At 41.4% G+C, this 22,698-nt stretch overlaps 2 protein-coding genes across 7 annotated transcripts in view; one reads left to right on the top strand and one right to left on the bottom strand.

Annotated features, from left to right (window-relative positions):
• The window catches only part of babam2 (BRISC and BRCA1 A complex member 2), a 57,190-nt gene extending 50,611 nt beyond the window's left edge, over positions 1–6,579 (bottom strand). For both annotated transcript variants that reach the window (XM_030355769.1, XM_030355770.1), the window contains exons 1-4: positions 6,450–6,579; positions 5,970–6,119; positions 5,223–5,299; positions 2,170–2,264 (exon numbers count right to left, since the gene is read on the bottom strand). In XM_030355769.1, the coding sequence (XP_030211629.1) occupies positions 2,170–2,264; positions 5,223–5,299; positions 5,970–6,106 (309 nt within the window). In that variant the 5' untranslated portion in view covers positions 6,107–6,119; positions 6,450–6,579. The remainder of the gene's footprint in view (positions 1–2,169; positions 2,265–5,222; positions 5,300–5,969; positions 6,120–6,449) is intronic.
• Positions 6,580–6,753: 174 nt separating this feature from the next.
• rbks (ribokinase) overlaps positions 6,754–22,698 on the top strand; it is a 29,212-nt gene continuing 13,267 nt past the window's right edge. The window contains exons 1-6 of one of the 5 annotated variants that reach the window (XM_030355771.1): positions 6,754–6,843; positions 9,812–9,878; positions 14,625–14,757; positions 15,940–16,003; positions 16,462–16,524; positions 20,664–20,828. In XM_030355771.1, the coding sequence (XP_030211631.1) occupies positions 9,820–9,878; positions 14,625–14,757; positions 15,940–16,003; positions 16,462–16,524; positions 20,664–20,828 (484 nt within the window). In that variant the 5' untranslated portion in view covers positions 6,754–6,843; positions 9,812–9,819. Of the gene's footprint in view, positions 6,844–9,811; positions 9,879–10,003; positions 10,037–11,102; positions 11,237–14,624; positions 14,758–15,939; positions 16,004–16,461; positions 16,525–20,663; positions 20,829–22,698 lie in introns of those variants that run through there. The other 4 variants (XM_030355773.1, XM_030355775.1, XM_030355774.1 and 1 more) reach the window with 4 other exon arrangements.

The raw sequence follows: 22,698 nt of genomic DNA, 5'->3' as shown, positions 1-22,698 counted from the left end.
AGGGCACGCTATTAACAGTAAGTATGTTTAATCACCTTAGAGTTGTACTTCCAGAAGAACCAAACAGGGCTTCATCTTTTCTCTCCTTTTCCTTTTCTCTCCTCTACATGATTTGAAATTCAACATCTATCATTATACTTTATGAATAGCAACTTGGTTTGCTGCCAAATAAATTGTCACATGCCTTTACGTCTAAATAAATATATTTCTTTCAATTAAACTATGAAGATATTATATCACATTAATTTCTGCCATGAGTTAGATATTGCCGATTTTTTTTTTTTTTAAACAGGGAAATAGGTCTTTGTCTTGAGCAGTCACAGGAATAACTAGTGGCAGCAGGACTGTTCCTTGATTGGACAGCGCAAAAAACACAAAAACAACACATGGCGAAAGAGAGAGGGCTGATGATACCCTTGGCTGGCTGTAAACAAGATGAACATGTTGCTGAGACATGAGGAATTTTACTAGGCATTGGGAGAGCAGCTAAAATTAGCCTAATGTTAACCCCTTTGGATAGAAAAAGCCCGAAAGCTATAGCTTCTGCTATGAGAGAAACTGTAACCACACAAAGCCACCTCGATGCTTTTTTAAACAGCGTTTAAAATCTAATCAATTTTTTGTTTGTTTCACCTAATTTTAACCCCAAAAAGGGTGTTAAAAAGGAAAGAAAAAGTTTTATTAGGGTAGCTCAAGGAAAAAAAAAAAATGAAAAAAGGTCTACAATCTGCACACTATTACCACTGGCTAATTGTGTACCGCTCTTAACCAGTTTACCTTACCTCACTGGGAAGATTGTTGGGGGCATAAATTAATGTTCTTAAATGTGTAACTAGTCAAAGTGAGTACAAAAGAGGGAGAAGAAAGGGTTAGAATGAAGGCCCACTATTCAAAGAAGAGAAAACGGGGGCAGAAAGAAAACAAACAGAACCACAGCACAGCCGAGGGGCGGCTGAGCCCAGGTACTTCCCCTTATGGGCACAGCTGGAATGATGAGACAGTGAGCAATACTAGCCTCCCGTCTCCCAGACTCTGACACAGACGGGGAAATTCAACTTCTCCGTGGTAGGCTGGGGTAAAAATAGTCCTGTGGACAGCAGAGTGGCAGTGGCCTAATCGAACCAGCCACAGAGCTTTGTCCGTCGCCCGTGCAACATCTTGGTAAAACAAACAGCGCCCGGCCGGGCTTCTCCCCCGCCCCTCAGCCCAGGGACGACCAGCGAGGAGGAAGTGTTGTTCCTGGGAGTCCCACTCTCTGGGTCGCACCAGCTGTGTGTGGGGGGGGGGGGGGTTAACTTTCACGTTTTAAGTTATATTTCTCAGAAAGAAGAAATATCTATTATTTTATACTATTATACTACAGATACTTATTAACAATTTTTGTGTTACTTTATTCTGAGAAATTGTGAAAACCATTGCTATATTATAGCTTTGATGGTTGCCTTTGTCCAAAAATATTACTAAAGCTGAAATCTGTCCGAGCTGGAATCGATATGGACAATCAAAACAATGGCTCGGATCTCTTTGTTTCTCCGTTTGTCATGACACCTCAATATCATGTTTCACAGTCGTCTTACCACCATCGCTGTCCTAAACAAGTGATTAAGTTAAGTCAACACTGAGCCTGAGCCTACACTGTGCAATAACCGCCTTAAAGCTACCGTGCTCATCACTCGGGGCATGGTAATATTAGACTCCACATAGGACAGGGCGCCACAACAAAGCCTCCCTTCTTATTATATTCAACTGTCAATTATTACCACATTTCCCTTTGTTCACTGCAGTACAACCTGTGACTTCTTCTGGTGAACAGAGCGCCCCTTTGCTTCCTTGCCAAGCGATTATGGAGCAATACTTGAACTCCCTCCTCTCATTGGCCTCAACGAGTTCAGTTCAGCAATTTGAAAATCTGCCCAACGCAGAAGACTGAGGAAAGTGGATTGCATAAAAGAAGAAGAAAGACCCGCCTTTCCAAGTGGGAAATGTAAAAAATGATCATGTATTCGCTTTTATGGAAAAGAAGAAAGGGTTAAAAAATGAACTTATGATAATGATTCAATTATATTGTAAAATGAAATTGCACATGCCTTATTAACCCTTCAAAGGTGAACACAGCAGGCACTGAGGGGATGAAGGATGAGGCAAAAGTTAGAAGAAGAGGCGACCCACCGGTAGTTCTGAGGGTTCGGGTATAAACTCGGCATCCTCCCCGAAAATAAAATCTGGCGGTAGTTCTGGATACCGGGCGTTAAAAATGATATCCCCTGGAAGAAGAAATTAAACATCATGAAATCACATGGCATTGAAAGAAAGAAAGTCATACATTTCATCGCACTGCTGCAATAAAGGCATAGACAGAAAATAAAAATACAGCAACAATTAAGTGACCTCAAATAATGTGGACTTCATTATGCTTCTGGGTAGAAAATCAAGTTCTGTTTCTGATGAACAATGTGGAGACCTGGGAATCTTTTAGAGAGCTGGCCTCTTGCAACACAGCCCAAACCCCAACATCTACTATTAAGCCAGCCTCAAAGAAGTTTCCAAGTCCAATTACATGTACTATGTTCAATGTAATGAGAGGGTAGAAATCAAGTGTTTGGTTCTCTTTAGTTGTCACCAGACGACAAACAAAACACAAGAAACTGAAGCGACGGGATGGAGGGCATGAATAAGTGGGCCTGCTTTGGGACGAGACAAAATCGCGCACCATATAACGTACAGTTAATGGCTCATCAAGGAAAAACATGACTGGGACATACAATGTTCAGATATTAGCTGAACACCGGTCTATTTCTGTCTGGGCTCGGCTGTTCTGTTCTGCTTTTTTGTGCCAGTGAGAAGCAGCGAGAAGCGACAAACATACACACATATGGCAGTATTTTTCCAGTGGCAGAGCGTCAAGCAGAGGAGAAGGGAAGGATGTGCAGTCTGGTCCGCTACAAAGAGCCGGGAAATCAGTTAAATCACGCACTGGTCCGACTGGTGGCCGGCACCACGAAACAACCCGGGAGGCTAGGCTGTGGGGGAAGCACAGCGTCAACTTCGCTCAACGCATGTTTAACTTGCGTGATATAGCAGCACTATATTTCTCAGGAAGAATAACAAAACATCAAAATAGAATTCTGAAAATTCTGGATGGCAGAGATAACCATGTTTACCTGTTCTAAAACAATTCTAATCTATTCCAGTTCAGGTTAACATCTTATCGGGGTCATAATGACACAATGTGCTGTGGAGGTGTGGGGGGGTTGGGGGGTTGGGGGGAGGGCGCAGGGGGAGGGTGACTTGTGGTGGTGTTGCTGTGCTGTGGCATGCTCTCGGTGGGCAGGTCCAGACACTGGCAGGAGGCCCAAGGCTCTGCATCCTTGACTAAACAAACACTCTTCCTCAGGCCAAAGCACAGGAAAGCACATCAACTGGTAAAACAACTTCACAGGCTGAGCTACACGGCATGCGAGACTGCCAGTGGCTTATCGAGATAAAATACAGAAAGCCGCATTAGTGTTGATGCAAAGCTCGCTACCGCCCTTCTGCTGCCCTCTCCTTGTCTGGATTGTATTTGCTAGACGCCGAATAGGTGTGTAGCCCCCAGTCTATACTTGTGTAACACAAGATTTTAAGAAGCATGAATTTCAATAGGCACTACAACTTATTAGGTATTAAAAAAAAGGCTATTTTGGGTCGACAGAATTCTGTGATAGCACTGGTCACAATGGGTTTTTCAGAGAATTTCATACGCTTTTAATTTAACATGTTCGGAAGCAACCGGAAGATGACTTGTAAAAGCAATTGATCCGCTATGAAGGACTGTTTCCAGTGCTAATCACCCACTTCAATTCCTTTTAAAGTGGGTGATAAAGCGTGTGGCAGGCACAGTTGGCAGTGCCCGCTGCTGGCTTTATTTAACTCATTAGATCAGGGTGGGATCAGGTATCCCTCAAACAAAAACTGACTGCAGGTAGCCTAATGAATATTCTGAAAACATGGGAAATACTTTGCGGAATAATGACAAAGTGGGAAACCATTGTGTTAAAAGAGAGAAAGAACAATCTCCGTATGAACGTGTATCTGTGTGTGTGTTTGTGTGGTTTGTTGTTGTTGTTGTTTTTTAATGGCTCTCATGAGTCACCATAGTGCCAGGAAATCCAAATTAAAATCATCCTCAGCCGGCGTAATCATCACTTCACACAACTTCTAGCGATGCCAACTGTTCGTTTAGGGAGGCAAGCTACTCAAGGAGGGCTTAGATGTAGGATCTTGATACCAAATGAGAAACCATTCCAGTAATTTCCAGTGTTGCAAACTATAAAGTTTATGCAACTTTCCATTCATGGAGGTTCAATGCAGTTATGCTACAATGCTAAATCTATTTTATATTGTTAAGTAATTAAGTAATTAATTTTTCCGAAAGACAAACAGATATTTATATCGGAAGTTCTTACAATGAAATGTTTATACAATAAATAAATGCCAATAATATTACAATTTCATGAAGAAAACTTATTAGATCTTGGGTGTCTGACAAACTTGAATACATTCAGTATATGGTAATTTAAGTATATTATTATATAATTATAATTAAAAAAAGCTGCATTTGTAAATGGCTTGTTAAATAATGAAATTAAAGTTTTCAATATAGTAGAATGCAATACTTTTTACAAATGGCACTACTGCGTCCACATACGTTACATACTTTGCGGGAAATATAATCTTTTTATCCAATAAATCAGATCAGCTATGAAGGCAACAAATACAATAGTAATACTAATATTATTATCATTAATCTTATTATTATTAGTAGTAGTATCATTATCATTAATGTTTCTTCAAATAATAAAGCATTGAAATATAATAGATCACAAAAATCTGTCTGAATGGACATTCTTTAGGTACATATTTGTACCTAAAGACAAAGTCTATGGTAATCCCTACCTCACTGTGGAATAATGATTGTGGAACATTTGCAAGGTCAAATTCTATTTTATTGATTCTTTCACTGGGTCACAAAAACCCTTTAGATTAAGGTATTGAAAGTAAGTAATGAGTCCTTCCTTAGAGAAACATTTCGCATACCATACACATTGGCTCTGAGTCCAATAAATGGATATGAATGACATTTGGATCCTTGGACAATGTTGTTTGTTCAGACGTTATTTAACTATGTCAGATTTGTTTAAAACTAAACTGAATATTCATAGTTGAGGGTGTTTGGTACTTACATTTCAAGGTCTCCCCAGCGTAGGGTATGTGAAGCTTGAAGCGGTCACAGCACGGACCAGGGGTCAGAGTGGTGCATCTAGGAGAGGAATTGAATAACAGAAGAATTATAATATATTATATAAAAAGTATATATTAGAGACTATTCCTTAGGACAACGCATTAATAATAACAATGGATTTAAAATCAGAAACTTTATTTACAGCAGTCCCTCCAAAAGTGAGACATATATATCGCCTTATTTATTTATTTTTATTGTAAATGTTATACAAAAGTATAAAATAATCTAAACTTCATTCACTCTCCATGTATAGCTCAAGACAGACTTGCGGCCTGACAACCTGCATGAAAATAAGCATAAATGGTCCACCTGTAACAGAGTGCAATTACCAAAAGGCCCTTGAACTTTTAGAACCACGAAGGATAGCCTGTAGTGAAATGTCAGCTCTGCCATATGCAGTGACTGTGATCAGTGTGTTAGTGTTAAATAAATAATTGTTGAATGTATAGTACAGAGTGACCCTGTCTGTAGACTATCACACAAACAAGCCCCCCTACATATAAATATACATATACACAGATATATCCCACACACCGATATATATACAAAATATACATATACTGTACACACACACACACACACACACACACACACACACACACACACACACACACACACACACACACACACACACACACACACACACACGCGTTATAGTAACTGTGTTTCATTAAGTCCCAAAGCTCACCCTGTCTTCAGATCTGTGACTCGGAGGAAATTGGTCGCGTCGAGTCCCACGCGCCCGTTCCTCACCACACTGCACAGCAGTGGTCTCAGCTCTGGCGAGATACGATGCAGTGCAACCTCCGGGGACATATTGTTCATTTTCGACAATAATCTATAAGACACAAAACCATATACATGTTAACTTCCAGGCATGAGCAGTAATACTTACACCTATTACAATAACACAATTCATTCATGTATTTGTGTGTGTACGTCGACTAATTACTATTTCATTATTTTCTTTCCCTTTATTACAAAGATTAATTCAGTGTAACCACTAAACGGTATGATATACTGGTAAATTATGTGATATTCACTGTCAAAGTTAGCTCTCATTAGCTTGAAAACGGTACAAACATAAAACGTTATGACTGTCAAACGCATCGTTTTCTCGAATACATCAAATTGTATAAAATACAAGAACTACTATTCGTTATTTTACCTGTAAATGCTGTTAATAGATTATGGCGAGTATAATTTAAGACTAAACTCCAATGTTTACTTCATTCTCTCAAAACTTCCGGGACATTTTGTTTGGGTCCTTAAACTGGACCTTGGTGGAGATAGTGACTACTTTAGCGATGCCTGTTGATATAAAATATACTTAACCTGTTAATACAATTAATTCTTAATGTAGAGTCTCCGGATCTCTCTTATTAGTTGTATGCAATATTATCGTACATTTTAAAACAACCGTTAGGTCTATAGATTGATTTGATCAAAGAACGGGTCCCGGCAGCAGATCGGGCAGCCAGCTGTCATCCGCTCTTTTAAACTTTGACCACCTTTTCTCAATCTGCTTCAACTCGTCTTCGTCAAGTGTCAGCGAGTGTCAGGTATATGAGTTTAATTCGATTTTAAAACGTATCGTTGGTTCTAAAGGTAAAATCTGTTATAGTTTTTAATGTTTTAGGGGTTGCAGGATGACACTTTTCTTGTCATACTTTAAAATCTTCGGAAAGGCCAACGTTTGCTGTTCATTGATTCTGTTATGACGTGAGACTCGGTGGTCTCACCTTTGGACCATACCCTAGTTTTAGAAAGACGAAACACCCAAGCCCATGTATTTATTGATCATTTTTTCACTTAAGACATCCTATGCCTGCGTAAATGTCTTATTTTTCCCACTGTGTAACTGATCATTTATAACGTTACATGACATACTGTATGGTATGATGGCATGAAAGCCACGAAGCTGAAGTTAGCTCCCGTTTCGTAGCGCCCTAATTGAGGCTAATGATGTGCGATCAGGAAACGAGTACATTTTTCGAACATTTTTAAATGACAAACTGGTCATACTTATTTATAATATGTACTGTATTCTGTGATATGCCATATAGCCCACAGTATAGGATTCAGTCTGGCCCGAATGTTTTTTGCCACTCAGAACTGAAAATAATTGTCTGTACGGGCTATTTCAGGCACGCTTTCCATGGGTTAAATCACCTTGGGCCACCCAGAACATACCAAACATAGACTCTCTGTTTATGCTTTTCAAAACCTGGCCCAACTTCGTTCCATAGTCATAGACTGCTGAAAAGCCAGCTCCTTTTGTGCATCAAACACCTAGAAAAATAACGGCTGACGCTCAGGTCTTAATGAGAAAGGTCACAGCATGATTCAGAGCCTTGTTCACTTTGGGCCACCCATGTCAATGTTGAAACATACTGAACACCTCACGAAGTGTCCCTCAGTATCAGAACAGTATGATTTTCCCACTCAGAACCAATCTCAGAAAAGCATTTCCATCCTATTTCAGGACAGCCTTTCATTGGTTAAACTAACTTGGGCCCCCTGTTCACTACGAACTCTAAATCATGTTGTCAATTTTCTTATTGAGACCAGAGTGTCAGCTGACAATTCTTGAATTGTTTAAAATGAATAAACAGATCGTATGTGTCCTGCTTAGTATACAGCAGGCGGGATTTGGGGTGGCCCAAGGTGATTTAACCTGTGAAAGGCTGGCCTGAAATCGGCCGTTCCGCTATTTCTGAGATCGGTTCTGAGTGGGAAAAAACTTTCTGGCTAGACTGAATCATATACTGGGGGCTGTATGGCATAAAAGAATGAATTACGAATGCATTTTTTTTTATCAATAAACATGTCACAGAAAACTATGTTCGGAAAAATTGGATAATTTCCTGTTCGCACATCACTGCGACTAGGGAGCTAACTTCAGCTCCGTAACCCCTCCTACAGTATTTAAGTCATTTTCAATAACACCTGTCTGTCTTAAGACAACAATAGCGACACAGGCAACCTTGATAGCATATTTGCATGTGTGCCCTATTTATTTATAAAAGTATTGGCTACTTTAAAAATATATATTTTTAAGATCCCATATGTCATATTGTATTAAACAAAGTTGGGGGGGGGGGTATAGGAATTTAATTAATTTAGCATATATTAGTAAACCAGTTGGCTTACTTTGCATTCAAGTCAATAAAACAAAAAATAGCATTAAAATGTGATACCCTTCATGATGGAAACATTATATTCATTGTTTGAATATTACACCAACGAAGGCTTAATAGCAGAGCTTGCTCTGTGATTCTGCCATTCAGCCTTATTGCTATTATAGTGATATAATATAGGAAATATAGGGATGTGCTTGGTAGCAGGATGGCTTTGTCTTGAGAGAATTTCTCCAATGCTATATGTAAAAACAATACCCAGTGTTTCCTTAGTTGAGCTGTTAATCTGTAAATTGTTGAAGAAGAATATAATTAATTAACAAAAACATTTGTTTCCGATTTTGTGCCCTTCAATTCTTGATATAAGCTAATTAAATGACACACACACACACACACACACACACACACACACACACACACACACACACACACACACACACACACACACACACACACACACACACACACACACACACACACACACACACACACACACAGTCCCATGTGTGAGCAAAATTCCAATTTGAGCAGCATTGATCAGGTAGAATACCAAAAACGGCTTTCATTATTTAATATCAAAGAAATACCAAATTAACTTGTACATTGTGTGTACTGCTTATTTTTCAAACTTTACAGCATTGTTTCTTTCCTGGGTTCATCAGACACTGATGCCTCCTATATTCTGAATGTGAGGAGTGGTCTCTTGCTTCAACGGTTGGAGACGGCAGATCTAATTTTAATCTACCGCATTGGAAGTGGGGAGTGTTCGGGGGCTAGATGTGAAGACAATTTGCTGGGAGATGTGGGAGAGAGAATTGAGCCATCCTACAGCCAGCGGCCAGGCTTTCCAAGTCTTCTGCTGCCGAGGAAGAGATTTGAAGAGATTAACACACTAGCATTAGCGCCGATACAAGCTGAGGATTGACTTAATTAAGATCTTGCTGGGCTGTGTTCTTTTCACGTGGCGTTGAAATAATCACCCCTGTTACGATTGGAAACTGTCCAATAAGCCGGCTATGAATGCTCTATTTTTACCTACTTGCGTGTTTCAGTCAAGCCCATAGTAATGTGGGAGCTAAATAATATGTGTTTGTGTGTCTGGTGTGTGGGTGTGTGTGTGTATGGGTGTGTAAGTGTGTGTGTGTTCGTGCCTTGGAAGTTCTTAGGAAACCGCTTCAGAGTTAGTCAGTTTGTTCTGCTTGTTCATTTTAGACCTTGATTAGACCCTTTTCCTTACTGAGAAAGGATTCTGGGTCACGTTAAGGCAAAAAAAGCAACGTTCAGAACAGAAACACAATAATCAAATGTGATCCTGTCGTCTTAAAATATTATTTACATTTTTGCTGAGCAAACTTATTTGATAATTAAATAAATGAAATCTGTTCTTTAGATTTGATCATGACTGAAGAAGGCTTTGACGTGGCAGTGGTGGGCTCCTGCATGACTGACTTGGTGAGGTAAGTGTTGCCCGTCCAACCGTCCTACAAGGATTTGTCTTCTTCAGCTGTGGGTGTTCAGATGATTCTCCTTGCTGTTTTTTTTTTTTTTTTTTTTGACCATGTGGTTTACTATCATCAGCTAAATCTGGCTTCAGGAAACTCCTCTGCTTCCTCAGGTAGGCTACCCAGGAAGGAGCACATTGGGCAACTTTTCATTACCACACAAGGTCCTAGATACAATGATTTCTTTCTTTATGGTGGTTTAACCTAACCCACCATATCACTCAATCGTATATGGCGATATGGTTTCTTGTGAACATCTTGTTCCATCTGCCTTTTTCATTCTTAAATACCGACACTACCAGCATCATTTTTTAAGCTTTCGGAAAATGTTGAATAAGGACTGAAGGGTTTTTCCACCAAGGCCTAATCCTGTCCACACAGGGATAGAGGAAGTGGTTTTAAACGTGGCTAATTCCACTGGCTCCTCTATACTGTCACAAGGTCTAAGACATTGTTACTTCTTTCCAGGTAATAGTATTTTAACGGCTGACCCAAGATATCCCCAAATAGCCTACCTCACCTCTCCCCCACCACCCCAAAAAGGCAACTCTATGCATCTTGCTCCTGCAACCTTTTGAGATATTGTGAAATTCAAATGCAATCATCACTGTGTCACTTATATGTGCCAACCACACATCCAGATAACATCACATACACACCCTAAAAAAAAAAATATATATATTGATATGTGATGCTAAAGTCGAATGAGATAATCACACGCAATAACTGTTTGCGAAAATGTCAGCAATTACATAATCGCCGTCAGACGAGATCTGCAAAGCCAGACATAATCTTTTCCCACAAGCTATTATTCATTAACTCTTAAGTACAATGAATGACTTCAAAAGAATCCATTACTAAGCAGTTTATGTTGAATGACACAATTGCAACTACAAACACAATGTAAACAAGCTGTTGAGTTGAAATTAATATTTATCATTCAGGATACTGTAAAATAGTTTTTTTCTTTTTTAACCCTAACCCCAAATTGATTATTCTAGGTCACAATCTACCCACTAAAAAATATCATAATAAGAAAGGTACTAACTCCCAAACTGTTTTGTTGTATTTATTGGGCTCCTCATTAGCAGTTCACGTTGAGATTGTTTTTACTTTGAAGGGCAGAAGTTGTCAATTATGACCCTAATATGCTAACAGGAAACAGCTTGTTTTTGCTCGGAAGTTGGATAGGATGAAGTAATGGGTGCATAGCTGAAGGTACTTAGAATAAATCGCATGATCATTCAAAGTGATACGCATGACTTTAATGTCTGAAGTCCCGAAGTACAAATGTTTCAGTGGCTGCTTCAGTGGTAAGTGCCTTACCCATACAACAAAGTTCTGTCCCTACAAATGTTTGCTTTACACACACGTGCGCGCATGCACACACAAATCCTCAGCCACGCACGCACACTCTTTCTGTTTGTATGCAAACTCGTACTCATTCCGTCCTGCACTTATTTCTCTTTTCTGTGTCTGCTCAACAGACACGATGCATATCTTCACGTGGATTTATTTCTGCATTTTCACCCAGGATATGTTTGATAGTAAGAGGCTTATGTTTAATTGTCTCCTGTCTGTATTGCACAAATGTCTCTCCCTCCCTCCCCGCCCTCTCCCTCCCTCCTGCGCCCTCTCCCTCCAATAGGCAAAGCCAGACAGCGCCCCCTGCTGCCTCAGCCTCATGAGTCATGTTGGTGCCCATGTGTGTTTGGCCTTAGAGTACAATTTGCGGGTGCACAAAGTTATGGTGGGTGGGGGGGTTACAGATTGTGATGCAGGTGACGAATGATACAGGCTTATAGGACAGCCTGTTTGTCATCCATAATAGGCAACAATGACAGCATCTTTCTACCACGGTGTAACAGTAATTTATCGCCATGTGTACAACTTTTGTTCTGTACGATGCTTTGCAAAATTCCGCAAATCCAGATTTGTGGAAGAATTACATGGGCAAAATTAAACATCACACTGTTATTTCCTCATCGGTGACCGCAATCACTACTAAAATTAAATAGTTCCTGTGGAGGTCCGGTGACTAATATTTTGAAAATGTGACCAAGAATCAATAACTTTCATCTAAAGAAAAGTCAATCAACTAAGTGCATAAATATTACTATCCCTAGCTATGGTAACAATATACACACATGTTGGGTATGTGAATAGTGTGGTAGGTGGGAGGCGTGGGCTATTCAATGAATAGTTTGAACAATTGTTTCCATATATGAGACACTTAAGGAAACAGAATTGATTTCCATGCCCATATAAGGGTTGTTTTAGTTAACCATCCCCTGACTTATCATCACAGTAACTAACCTTTGGTATTTAGAATTCCATTCATGATGATGATAACAATAAATAAAACAACAACAAAACCAAAGCAATGTATACTTCCAGAGACGTGTTTAATTAGAACAGAAAACAATAACAAAATGTGTCAACAATTAAAAAATATTATCCAAACATTTTAAGTGCAGTATGAAATTTACAGCGTAAATTCACTTTTGGTCCAACTTATTGAAGAAACAATGAAATTATGAGTGACAAGAGAGTTCAACCCATTCAACCGCGACTCAATAAACTCTAAATCAATTTGGTCTGGGAGGAAAGAAGCTTGGAATTCTGAGCAAAACTGATGGCTGCCCTGAGAACGTTACCCAGCACAGGTTTAAATATAACATTGAAAAATAATGAAGGAATCTTGTGTCAGACGGATTTCTGTTAATAGTTACGGCAGGGGCTTGAATAATATGAAAAAAAAGAGAATTTGACACTGCACCGTCTTTTGGACTTATTTTTAACACTTGTGTGTGTGTCTGTGTGTGATTCCTTATGCTTCAGATTTTTCATATGTATCCATCTGACCCTCAAGCAGCTGTTTCTATTGGATTTCTATTTTTCTTTTTATCTGACATTCTTAGTTTAATGTCGATAATTCAGAATATGTCAGAATATGAAGAAGAGCATTTGAAAAAAGCTTCACTTAGACTTGTGTCATTGAGTTCACGTTGACAAAGCATGGTTTTAGCTTCTGAGAATCGTATTTTTATTTGGATACTGACTGCATCTTTCTTGAACATTGATACACACATGCACATAATCATTTAAGTACCAACCAAAATGACTCATGGCATCATTTCTATTTTGATTTGGCACAGAATGTACCTTAATCATCTGGAACACAAAAACAAATTCAGCATTTAATGTCGTTTAGAGACCAAACCACCACCACCACACGTGTCAAAGTTCTTACACTCTGTGATCTGCTCCCTCTGTTGCTCACCAGCAGAGGAGGAATATCTCAGAAAACAACACGGCAGAATGGAGGTAAACGTGACAAAAGCAAACATTTCACCTCACAGCAACACCTGTTTCCGGCCCTTGCGTTGCGTGGGAGATGAGCCAGGGGAAGTTGAGGTTTCAGTGCATAGCGCTTCCATCTGGGCAGCAAACTCGGGACAGACAACAATAGTCTGTGTGTCTAACTTGCCGTGGGTGGGGTGTATCCATTGAGTTCAAAATGGATGGATTTCACCTGTCAGTCATCCTGTTTTGAATAGTTCAAAGCCGATCGTCTTCAGTGAATAGAAGGTGTGTGTACTGTAAGAAAACTGAAGTCGTAGTGTCAAGTGGCATCAAATAAATTACCTGTGAAGCGTGTGTGTGTGTGTGTGTGTGTGTGTGTGTGTGTGTGTGCGCGTGTGTGACTTGTCTTTAGTCATACTGGCTCTCACTTAATGTGTATGCTCGTGTTTATGCTTGTATTTAAAGTACCGCTATCATAATCGGGTTTGACATCAGTGTGTAACTTACTGGAATCCATCCTATTCAGGAAGTTTACGGTAACACACACTCAGGGTATAAATAAACTTTGGCCCGTTTGTTAAGACACCAGGTTAATTGTTGAAATTATCTACTCAGCCATGATTTCTGTTGAACTCGACCCCTCCCGATGGGTAGATGGGCTCACGAATAGGGCAGTTGGACATCAATCGACATCCTTTATAGCAGAAGAGTGTTTAACATCTCGCACAGCTGTATCTTTGTTTTAACCAACCAAAGTTAGTGCATATACTGCCCTGGCTAGCATTGACTGACTATCTTTGACTGAATTTAGATTTTGTGTTTACACACCCATGGCCTTAGATAGTGCGGTGCACAGTTAGAATTGTTTGCAAAGATCGTGGCTTTTTTTTAGGCACGTTGTTAAATCGGAATTCTGAGTGTTGCGTAAAATTTGGTGCAGATTTCTAAGCAGTCCAGAGGCCAGACCACAGCATTTTAGGGCATCAAACTCACGTACCAAATCTCACATTAGTCACTTCCATACTACTGATTGGAGGGATCATCAAATGGACAGCTGTCCCTCGGCCCCCACCTGTGGCACGGCTGCCCTGAAGGAATGGGCAGGACTTCCACCCCACCCGATGAGTCAGGCATTTACTGGTGCTGGCAGTGTTGTGTTGAAACAGCTCTGGGTCATGCTGCTTGCATCATTAGCACTTGGAAACTCACCAATACAGACTTCTTGAAGCTTGCAAAATATCCATGATACTTTCTCGGTGTAAACAAACAGACTTTATGGGCCATAGAAAGTTCCAAGATTCAAACGTCTGTTCTTCAAACCAATAGGTGTGATTCACTTAGCATTGTGACAAACAACTCCTGAAAAACCACTGAAGGTGTCGTGTTTGTTCCCAGTCAGGCTCCAAGGCTACCCAAGGCGGGCGAAACCATCCATGGCCACAGGTTCTTCACTGGCTTTGGAGGAAAAGGGGCCAACCAGTGCATACAGGCCGCCAAGCTAGGTGCCAGGACTGCCATGGTCGGCAAGGTACCAAACCATTGACCACAATGGTCTTTTGACCGCTCGTATACTACTGTTGTGCCTATGTGGGTATTTGAGCGGGCATTAACATATTGGTGGTATACCTTCAATTCGTGTTTCCTAATTTTTCCCAAAGAATGTATTTTTGCCTTGTATTCTTCATCCACCTTGTGTGTGACCTTTACAAAAAGCTGAACGTAAACTTGCAGCCCCAGCAAATATCCTCCGGTCATCTGTTGAGTTAACGACTTGACAGACGGATCGCAACTCCTCCACAAGTCAACATCAACATCCACCACAATCACTCGCATCCCGTTTCTATTGATCACCACCATAGCGCTCGCATGCAACCACCCACGCTCGCCCGCCTCAAAAACAGCATATTCCCATACGACGGCAATCCCATCCCTCCAATCAGAAGGTAAGACAACGGCCTCCCGACCCCAGCGCCAAAGCACTAGGGCCCCACCCATGTCAGAACAAAGAGGCCCGATCGATAGTGGCCCAATGAGGGAGGGAGGAGCTTTCTGGGTATTGGGAGAACCCAAAAATAGTCCAGAAAACATCCAAGAGGGAAGGTCGCTCTTCAAAGGAAAAGGGCCCATCAGCCCCACTACGAGCCCAACCCTGCAACATAGGCAGCGAGAGTGCAAGCGTTTTGGCACCATTTTGTAAAAGTTTTTTCCGTGTTTTTGGGAAAGCGTGGGTTCGAAACAGGCGCCTACGGGCAAGGTGGGGACCTTCTTCATGGTACCCCCACCCCCCCCCCCCCCATCCGGATTTACATGCGGACATACCCTGCGCACAAGCCAGAAAGAACGGGGGGCGGGGGGTGGGGATAACGGGAGGAGAGAGGTGGACATGAAGAGGCGGCAAGGTGGGGTCGTGGAGTCTCCGAGGCTTGGCGCAGATGGTCGTTTGTGTGTGTATGCGTGCACGTGTGTGTGTGTGTGTGTTTGTGTGTGTGTGTTGACGCTCGTTGTGTTCGCTGTTGCACATACGTGGCGGCGGCGGCGGGCAGGCGGCATGATGCCAGGATGCCAGCGGGGTACACAGCAGAAAATCCATCCCATTCGAGGTTCGGCGCTCCACTCTTCAGAAGTTGCCGCTAACCGAGTCTGACCCCGCTTGACCCGCGCTGTCTTTTAATCATTCTGCATTCGTTCCTTTGTGTGGTGCTGTTTGTAGGTTGGCAAAGATTTCTTTGGAGACAGCTACATCCAGAATTTCAAGGACAACGGTGTTAACACAGGTAAAAAAGAGGTGTTTGAAAAAATGTTGTATCGCCTTTTTTTTGTAGATTTTTATTTTTTTTATTTAGTTTAGTAAGTGTTCAGGTACAACGAAAATAAAGTTAAGGTCATTTCAAACTCAACGAATGCAAACAAATATTTCACAGAATATACAAGGAATCCGGTCGCAGTCCTTGAAAAAACATCTTTGCCACGAAAAAACATCAGAACCACACTCACAAATTGTTATATCGTGTTGTAGCTTGACTCTACATATATTCACACGAGCCACACGTCTACATTTCCCTTCAAACAGAGAGATGTTTCTCTCATTTTGAAGGAACTCTCAGTATCAATAAACAAAATACTCAAATCCATTCCCTTCCATAATGACCATCTAAGACTTTCTCTTCCAACCCCCTGATCCTGCTGCCGTTTCCATTTCCTTTTCTCTGATTTCCAACCTGGTGGGGTTCAGCGTGTGTGTTCCAGGCCCCAGACGTTGCCACGGGAGCAGCTTCCATTGTAGTGAATGATGCAGGTAAGCACTGGAGCGTTACCGTATTGCTGTGTTCTGCCCCTTGAGGCTCTGCGTGGAAGAAAATGTCATGCGCAGGCGAGAGAGTTGAAACAGAGGTTTTATGTTTAGCCCCACACACACGAGCGTATTGTGGAACCCGAATACAAAACCGAAAGGGATGTTCGGCTGACATTTAAACGTACGGAGCGTTGTTTCAAAGATGGAACAACTCTGAACATTTACTTACAGACTCAAACCTTGATTATCTGTGTCATACAGAAACTTGGTTAACTCCTACCACCTCTTTAGCTGTATTTAATGTCCCGGGCTATAAAGTATACAGACGAGTCAGAGGAAGAGGCAAAGGGGCCGGGTTCTTATTTATGTCAAAGACAGCATTCAAAGCAAACAGGTTGACATAGATGAAAATAGCCTGGAGTACCTCGGTGTTACAATTGCGCTCTCTCCTCAAATGTAATTTATTGTTTTTACAGTCTACCGACCACCTACTGCTACAAATGATTTCTTTGATTCCTTATCTGGCATTCTAAAAAAACATGATGGTAAAGAAATTCTTCTAATGGGAGACTTCAATTTGAACTGGTTAGACAAAGTACGGAGAAAGAAACTTAACGACATCAACAAAACATTTCAGATGACACAAATGATAAATAAACCTACAAGAATAACAAAATCTTCACAAACACTACTGGACTGGATTTTTTACAAATAAAGCAGACAGAATAACAAAAACTTACAGCTTAATCACTGGTCTCTTAGATCACAAGCTGACATTATCTGCTCGAAAGCTGCCAAAGACAAGATATAGAAATAAAAATCAAATGGGAAAGAACTCTAAACTCCCTTTCATCCCTAAGAAAGTTTCAAATGCTAATGGAAATAAAATGAAATAAAGCAAACTAATTGGAACAACACTGTTGCAGATAAATCCTGTGACCAGACATGTGATGATCTAATGTCAGCTTTCGGACAGATTATTGGGAAGTATACCAAGACAAAGACCCAGAAGCCTAATGCTAAACGGTGTTTGCCTTGGTTTAATAGTACTCTGTGGGACTTAATGAAAAAAAAAGATGCCTCTTTGAAAAAAGCCTTCAAATCTGGACTGGATACTGATCGTTTAACCTACAAAGGTCTGAGAAATAAAGTCATAATGCAACTTAGGAAGGCTAAAGCACATTTCTTTCTTGAAATCATTAGAGAAGCAAAATGGAACAGTAAAATATTGTGGAAAAGTATTGATCAACTTCTTGGGGAGGAAAAACCCAAGAGTGGTAGCATACAGTTGAAAATAAATTGTATTATTGTAAATGACAATCCTGCGGTGGCAACTCATTTTTAACAATTATCTCCTAGATTCTGTAGTGGACTTGGGGCAACATTTTATAAAAAAAAACACCTTCCTCCTTGTATAAAAAAAAACCAACTTCCTCCTTTACTCTGACACAGACAAATGGCACAAAGGTTGATAAATGTATCACTACCCTTTCAAACAGTAAAGCTAAGGACATATATGGACTTGACACAGCGCTAATAAAAAAAAAATAAAGAAACAATCACTTCTCCTATAACTCAATTAATAAATAAGTGTATAGATGAGAGCACTTTCCCCAGTGCCTTAAAACTGGCTATAATAACCCTTGTATACAAATCTGGAGGAAAAGAGGAGGTACGCAACTAGACCAATAAGCATACTCCCTGCTATCTCAAAAGTAATTGCAAAGGTTGTAGCAGAACAATTAATTGCACACCTTGATTCCAAGGCTCTGTTACACCCCATGCAATTTGGCTTCAGGGAAAAACCTTCTACTGAAACTGCCTGCTGCTACTTCCTTGAAGTGTTGAAAGCCAATCTAGATAGGGGAGGAGTAGTAGGAGCAGTCTTCCTTGATCTATGAAAGGCTTTCAACACAGTAAGCCATACTATATTACTCAATAAACTGGCCAACTATAAAATTGCTATCTACACAGAACTGGATTAAATCATACCTAGCTAGCCGACAACAATGTGTTTGAATAAATAACAAGTTATCAACCCTGAAAAACTGCACCATGGGAGTGCCACAAGGCTCAATTTTAGGACCGTTGCTCTTCAGTATATACATAAATGACCTTCCATCCGTTTGTAATAATGTTGAACTTATGATGTATGCTGATGACACTTTGTTGTACACCCATGGAAAAAATGCCTCAGATGTTGCTTCTAAATTGACTAAGGAAATGGAAAATGTTGCTAAATGGCTTATTGACTCAAATCATACACTTAATGTTGGAAAGACTGTTACAATGTACTTTTCAAATAGGTGCAAATGTAAAGATTGTCCTGACATTAATGTTAATGGACAAAAAATAAAAAAAATTGAAGAATTTAACTACTAAGGCGTCACTCTTGATCCAACCCTACATTTCAAAAAGCACATAAAAAGGTTGAGTAGCACAGTCAAATTTAATCTGGCAAACTATCGATTCATAAGAAACTCTCTTACATTTGAGGCATCAAACACCTATCTGAATGCTATGATTTTTCAAAAATGTCCTACTGTATGACAAGTTGGTCTCAAGCAGGTAAAACAACCTTGAGACCACTTGAATCATTATATAAAAACGCTCTTAAAATCCATGAAAAAAACTTGTCAATATCACCACTGCAAAATCCTGGATAAACACAATCCACTTAATTTTGAATGCTTGAATGCTCCCTTAGGGAGCTTTGTGACACTGAGCTCAGAATTCTCAGCACGAGCAACCAGGTCAACAATTAGGGGAAAATGCAGAATCCCACAAGGCAAAACCACATTTGGAAAGTCGTCCTTCTCTTTTGTAGGGATAAAACAATGGAACAGTCTCCCAACAGTTCTAATAACCATTATGATTTTCAAGCTTTCTCCCGTCTGGCAAAGGTTTGGCTGCTCACGCAACAGACCTGCACACACTTAAAGAATTGTGTAGTGCTAGTAGGATAGGGGTATATTTATGATCAAATATGTAATGTAGTGCTCTACATAAACTTTTTTATCCTGTGTATTTATATCATTGAATCTTGTTATCTTTTTAATGTTTAATCCCATATTTAGATATTATTGTGTCTTGTTTAATTTTGTAGTATTTATTGTTCTTACCTGCCCACCAGGGACTACAGGTGGAAAATAGCAGTTTGCTAAAACCTGGTACATTGCACCTCTCCTTGCTCTGAACAAGGTTAATGTTTCTTTTGTACATTGTCCCTGTTCAAATAAAGTTACAAAAGTTGCAAAAATGCACTGACACACACACAGACACACACACCTATACTGACACACATACCACAACACACTCCCACTCACACTTAGACACTCACACACAAATGCACACATGCGCAAACGTGCGCTGAAACACACACACACTCACACTAACACACTGACACACTAATGCGCACACACACACACACACGCATGCACACATACATTGACACACACACTCACACTCATACTTGCACACTGACACGCACATCCACTGAGACACATAAACACACACCCACACAAACATACACATACACACTGACACACACACAAAGGCAAAAAGAGCCTTTATACCTGCTCACAATTTAAGGTCTAATAAACAAGTAAGCATACAGAAACATACAAAACAAAAACGTTGAATAACAACCTAGCACACATTACCTGAACCTGCTGCATGGCTGCTACTTGCAATCCAGTGAAAGCTAGCTGCACCCCCTGGTAACACTAACATCGTTGCATCCAGACGGGTTGAATATGTGCGCTACACCACTACTTTATACGAAAAGTTCATAGATTGGAGACATGTGAAACGATTCATTTTAAACGTAAAATCATACTTCGACAATTCTAATCATTTATATCATCAATGACTATTCCCTCCGTTTCAAAATAATTCAACTCAAAACTCCATTGTATATATCCGGCCCATCACCCTCCCACGATATTCCCTCTCCGATCTCCGAGCCAAACATTCCCAGCAGCCCACTCCCTGGTTCACCAGCGCTCACCCTGGAGGTCACATCCAGTCTCCGGCTTCCCACAGATCTGTGTGTGTGTCCCAACCGCGTTAACATTATTATTATTCTGGTGCAACGTCATTCTAATGCGTGTGTGTTGCGCGGTGCGGTGGTCCGTGGGCAGGTGAGAACGCCATCGTGATCGTGGCCGGGGCTAACCTGCTGCTGGGCGCGGCCGAGCTGCAGGCCTCCCTGCCGGCCCTGAGCCGCACCACGGTGCTGCTCTGCCAGCTGGAAATCCGCCCCGAGTGCTCCCTGCAGGCCCTGCGCACGGCCCGACAACACAACGGTAAGCCAGAATGTGTGTTTGTGTGTGTGTGTGTGTGTGTGTGTGTGTGTGTGTGTGTGTGTGTGTGTGTGTGTGTGTGTGTGGGGGTGGGTGTGTATGTGTTTGTGTGGGTGGGGTTCCTTGTGTGTGTGTGTGTGTGTGTATGGGGGTAGTTGTGTGTATGTGCTCTGCATATGTGTGAGCTTATTGGACCGGTTGACCCAGTTTGGATTGAAAGTAGAGCCATGAAGTCAAATCAAAATCATACTTTTCTTTTGCCAAAGCACGTCCTTAAAAGGAATTCACGTCCGGTTGAAAGGAAGTGTGAATTCCACTCGGCCGCCACATCCACATTCAAATCAAGTGCCCCCTACATTTTTGGCCCAGTTTGAGATTTCTGAATCCGTAGAATGTATAAAAATTCCAGTTTTTAAACAAAGTCACCACCTAATCTATGGTTAGGTGGACCGATAAGATGGACCGATATGGGATCTAAGTAAATAACAACAGCGAGGGGACGAATTCTAGGGGAGTCACTTGTCATGCTCGTCTGTCGACACGATCGTATATACATCGTCCGACTTCTTATGTCCACTGTACGAAGTCCTTAGGTGTGAACATGGACGCGGTAAAAGAAGAAAAACTGACAAGAAAAACTAAAAAGTAGAATTGTAAAATAATTGATGCGTTATCAAGCTTTCATCTCATATAAACATGAAATTCAATCAAATTCAGTCTAGTGATGGTAGTAAATGTGGTGTTTTCACAAATGTGATGCATATGGGTCCTAAAAACGTTTAACCGATGACTTCCCTTTAGGCCCTCTCAGATGTTGTGCTGGCGTGTCGCCCCTCATTCCACTCATATGTAGGTTATGGGGTGGGCCTTATAAACCTCTGGGCTGTACGGCTGAAACGACAAAGGGGATATCGGGTACAAAAATGGAAGGGGCCGATAAAGATTGAGACCATTCAGATGTGACTTGAAGAAGAAGAGCACTTCCAAACAAGATGAATGAATTCCATTGACCATCAGAATCACATCCGATTAGAATACAAATGTCGCAAACAATACCTGATCAAATAGTGCAATCTTACCATCCCTTAAAAATAAAAAACACGTCATGACTCCTCAATCTCCTTATCTTCTCAAACCCGGCACATATCTGTTGGTACCGTCACAACCGCGACAATACTGCAAGAAAGTGTACTGGCCGCACACCCAGTCTCCCATCCTCACCTGCGTACCGCTCCTCGCCCAATGCGTCACCCTGGACCAACTAGCGGTCGCTATGACGAGCCAAGCATTCCATTGCGACCGCCTATTATTAGCCGGCCCCTGCGTCACTTGGACATCCTGGGACCCTTTCTCCCTCCCTCTGTCTCCTGGCCCTCTCCTCGCCGCCGCCCCCCCCCCCCCCCCCCTGGTTGTCACGGCGCGGGCCCCTCTCTCCGCGGTAATGGGCCACTGCGGGTTGCCAGGACGCCGCACACTAGTCGCGGCTAACGCCACAGCGCAGATGGGGCCGCGCAGATGGCCCTCGGAGGGGAGCCAGCCTCGCCTGAGAGCCCACTCGCCCGCCACCGCCAGGATTATGGCACCTTAAAGGCGGGGGGAGGGAAAGGGAGGGAGAGCGAGAGAAGGGATGTGAATGAGGGGCAAAGCCAAACATGACCCGCCCCCCACGTAAGCAACCAGCAAACATTGTGCGTTAATGGAACACCATACTTTGCTCCCTCTCCTTCTCTTATCCTCTCTCGCCCGCTCTCGTGTTCTCTCGCTCCAGCTGGACAGAATGGTTGAGATACTTTACGGTTGTTAGGGTTTAGATTTTTACAGTTTAGTCAGGAATTGTGTGGTGGCATCTTTAGCATAAACTGGTCAGGTCAGC

The sequence above is a fragment of the Gadus morhua genome, chromosome 5 (assembly GCF_902167405.1).
Source record: "Gadus morhua chromosome 5, gadMor3.0, whole genome shotgun sequence".
Classification (NCBI taxonomy): Eukaryota; Metazoa; Chordata; class Actinopteri; order Gadiformes; family Gadidae; genus Gadus; species Gadus morhua.
This window is presented reverse-complemented; position numbering and strand designations above follow the sequence as displayed.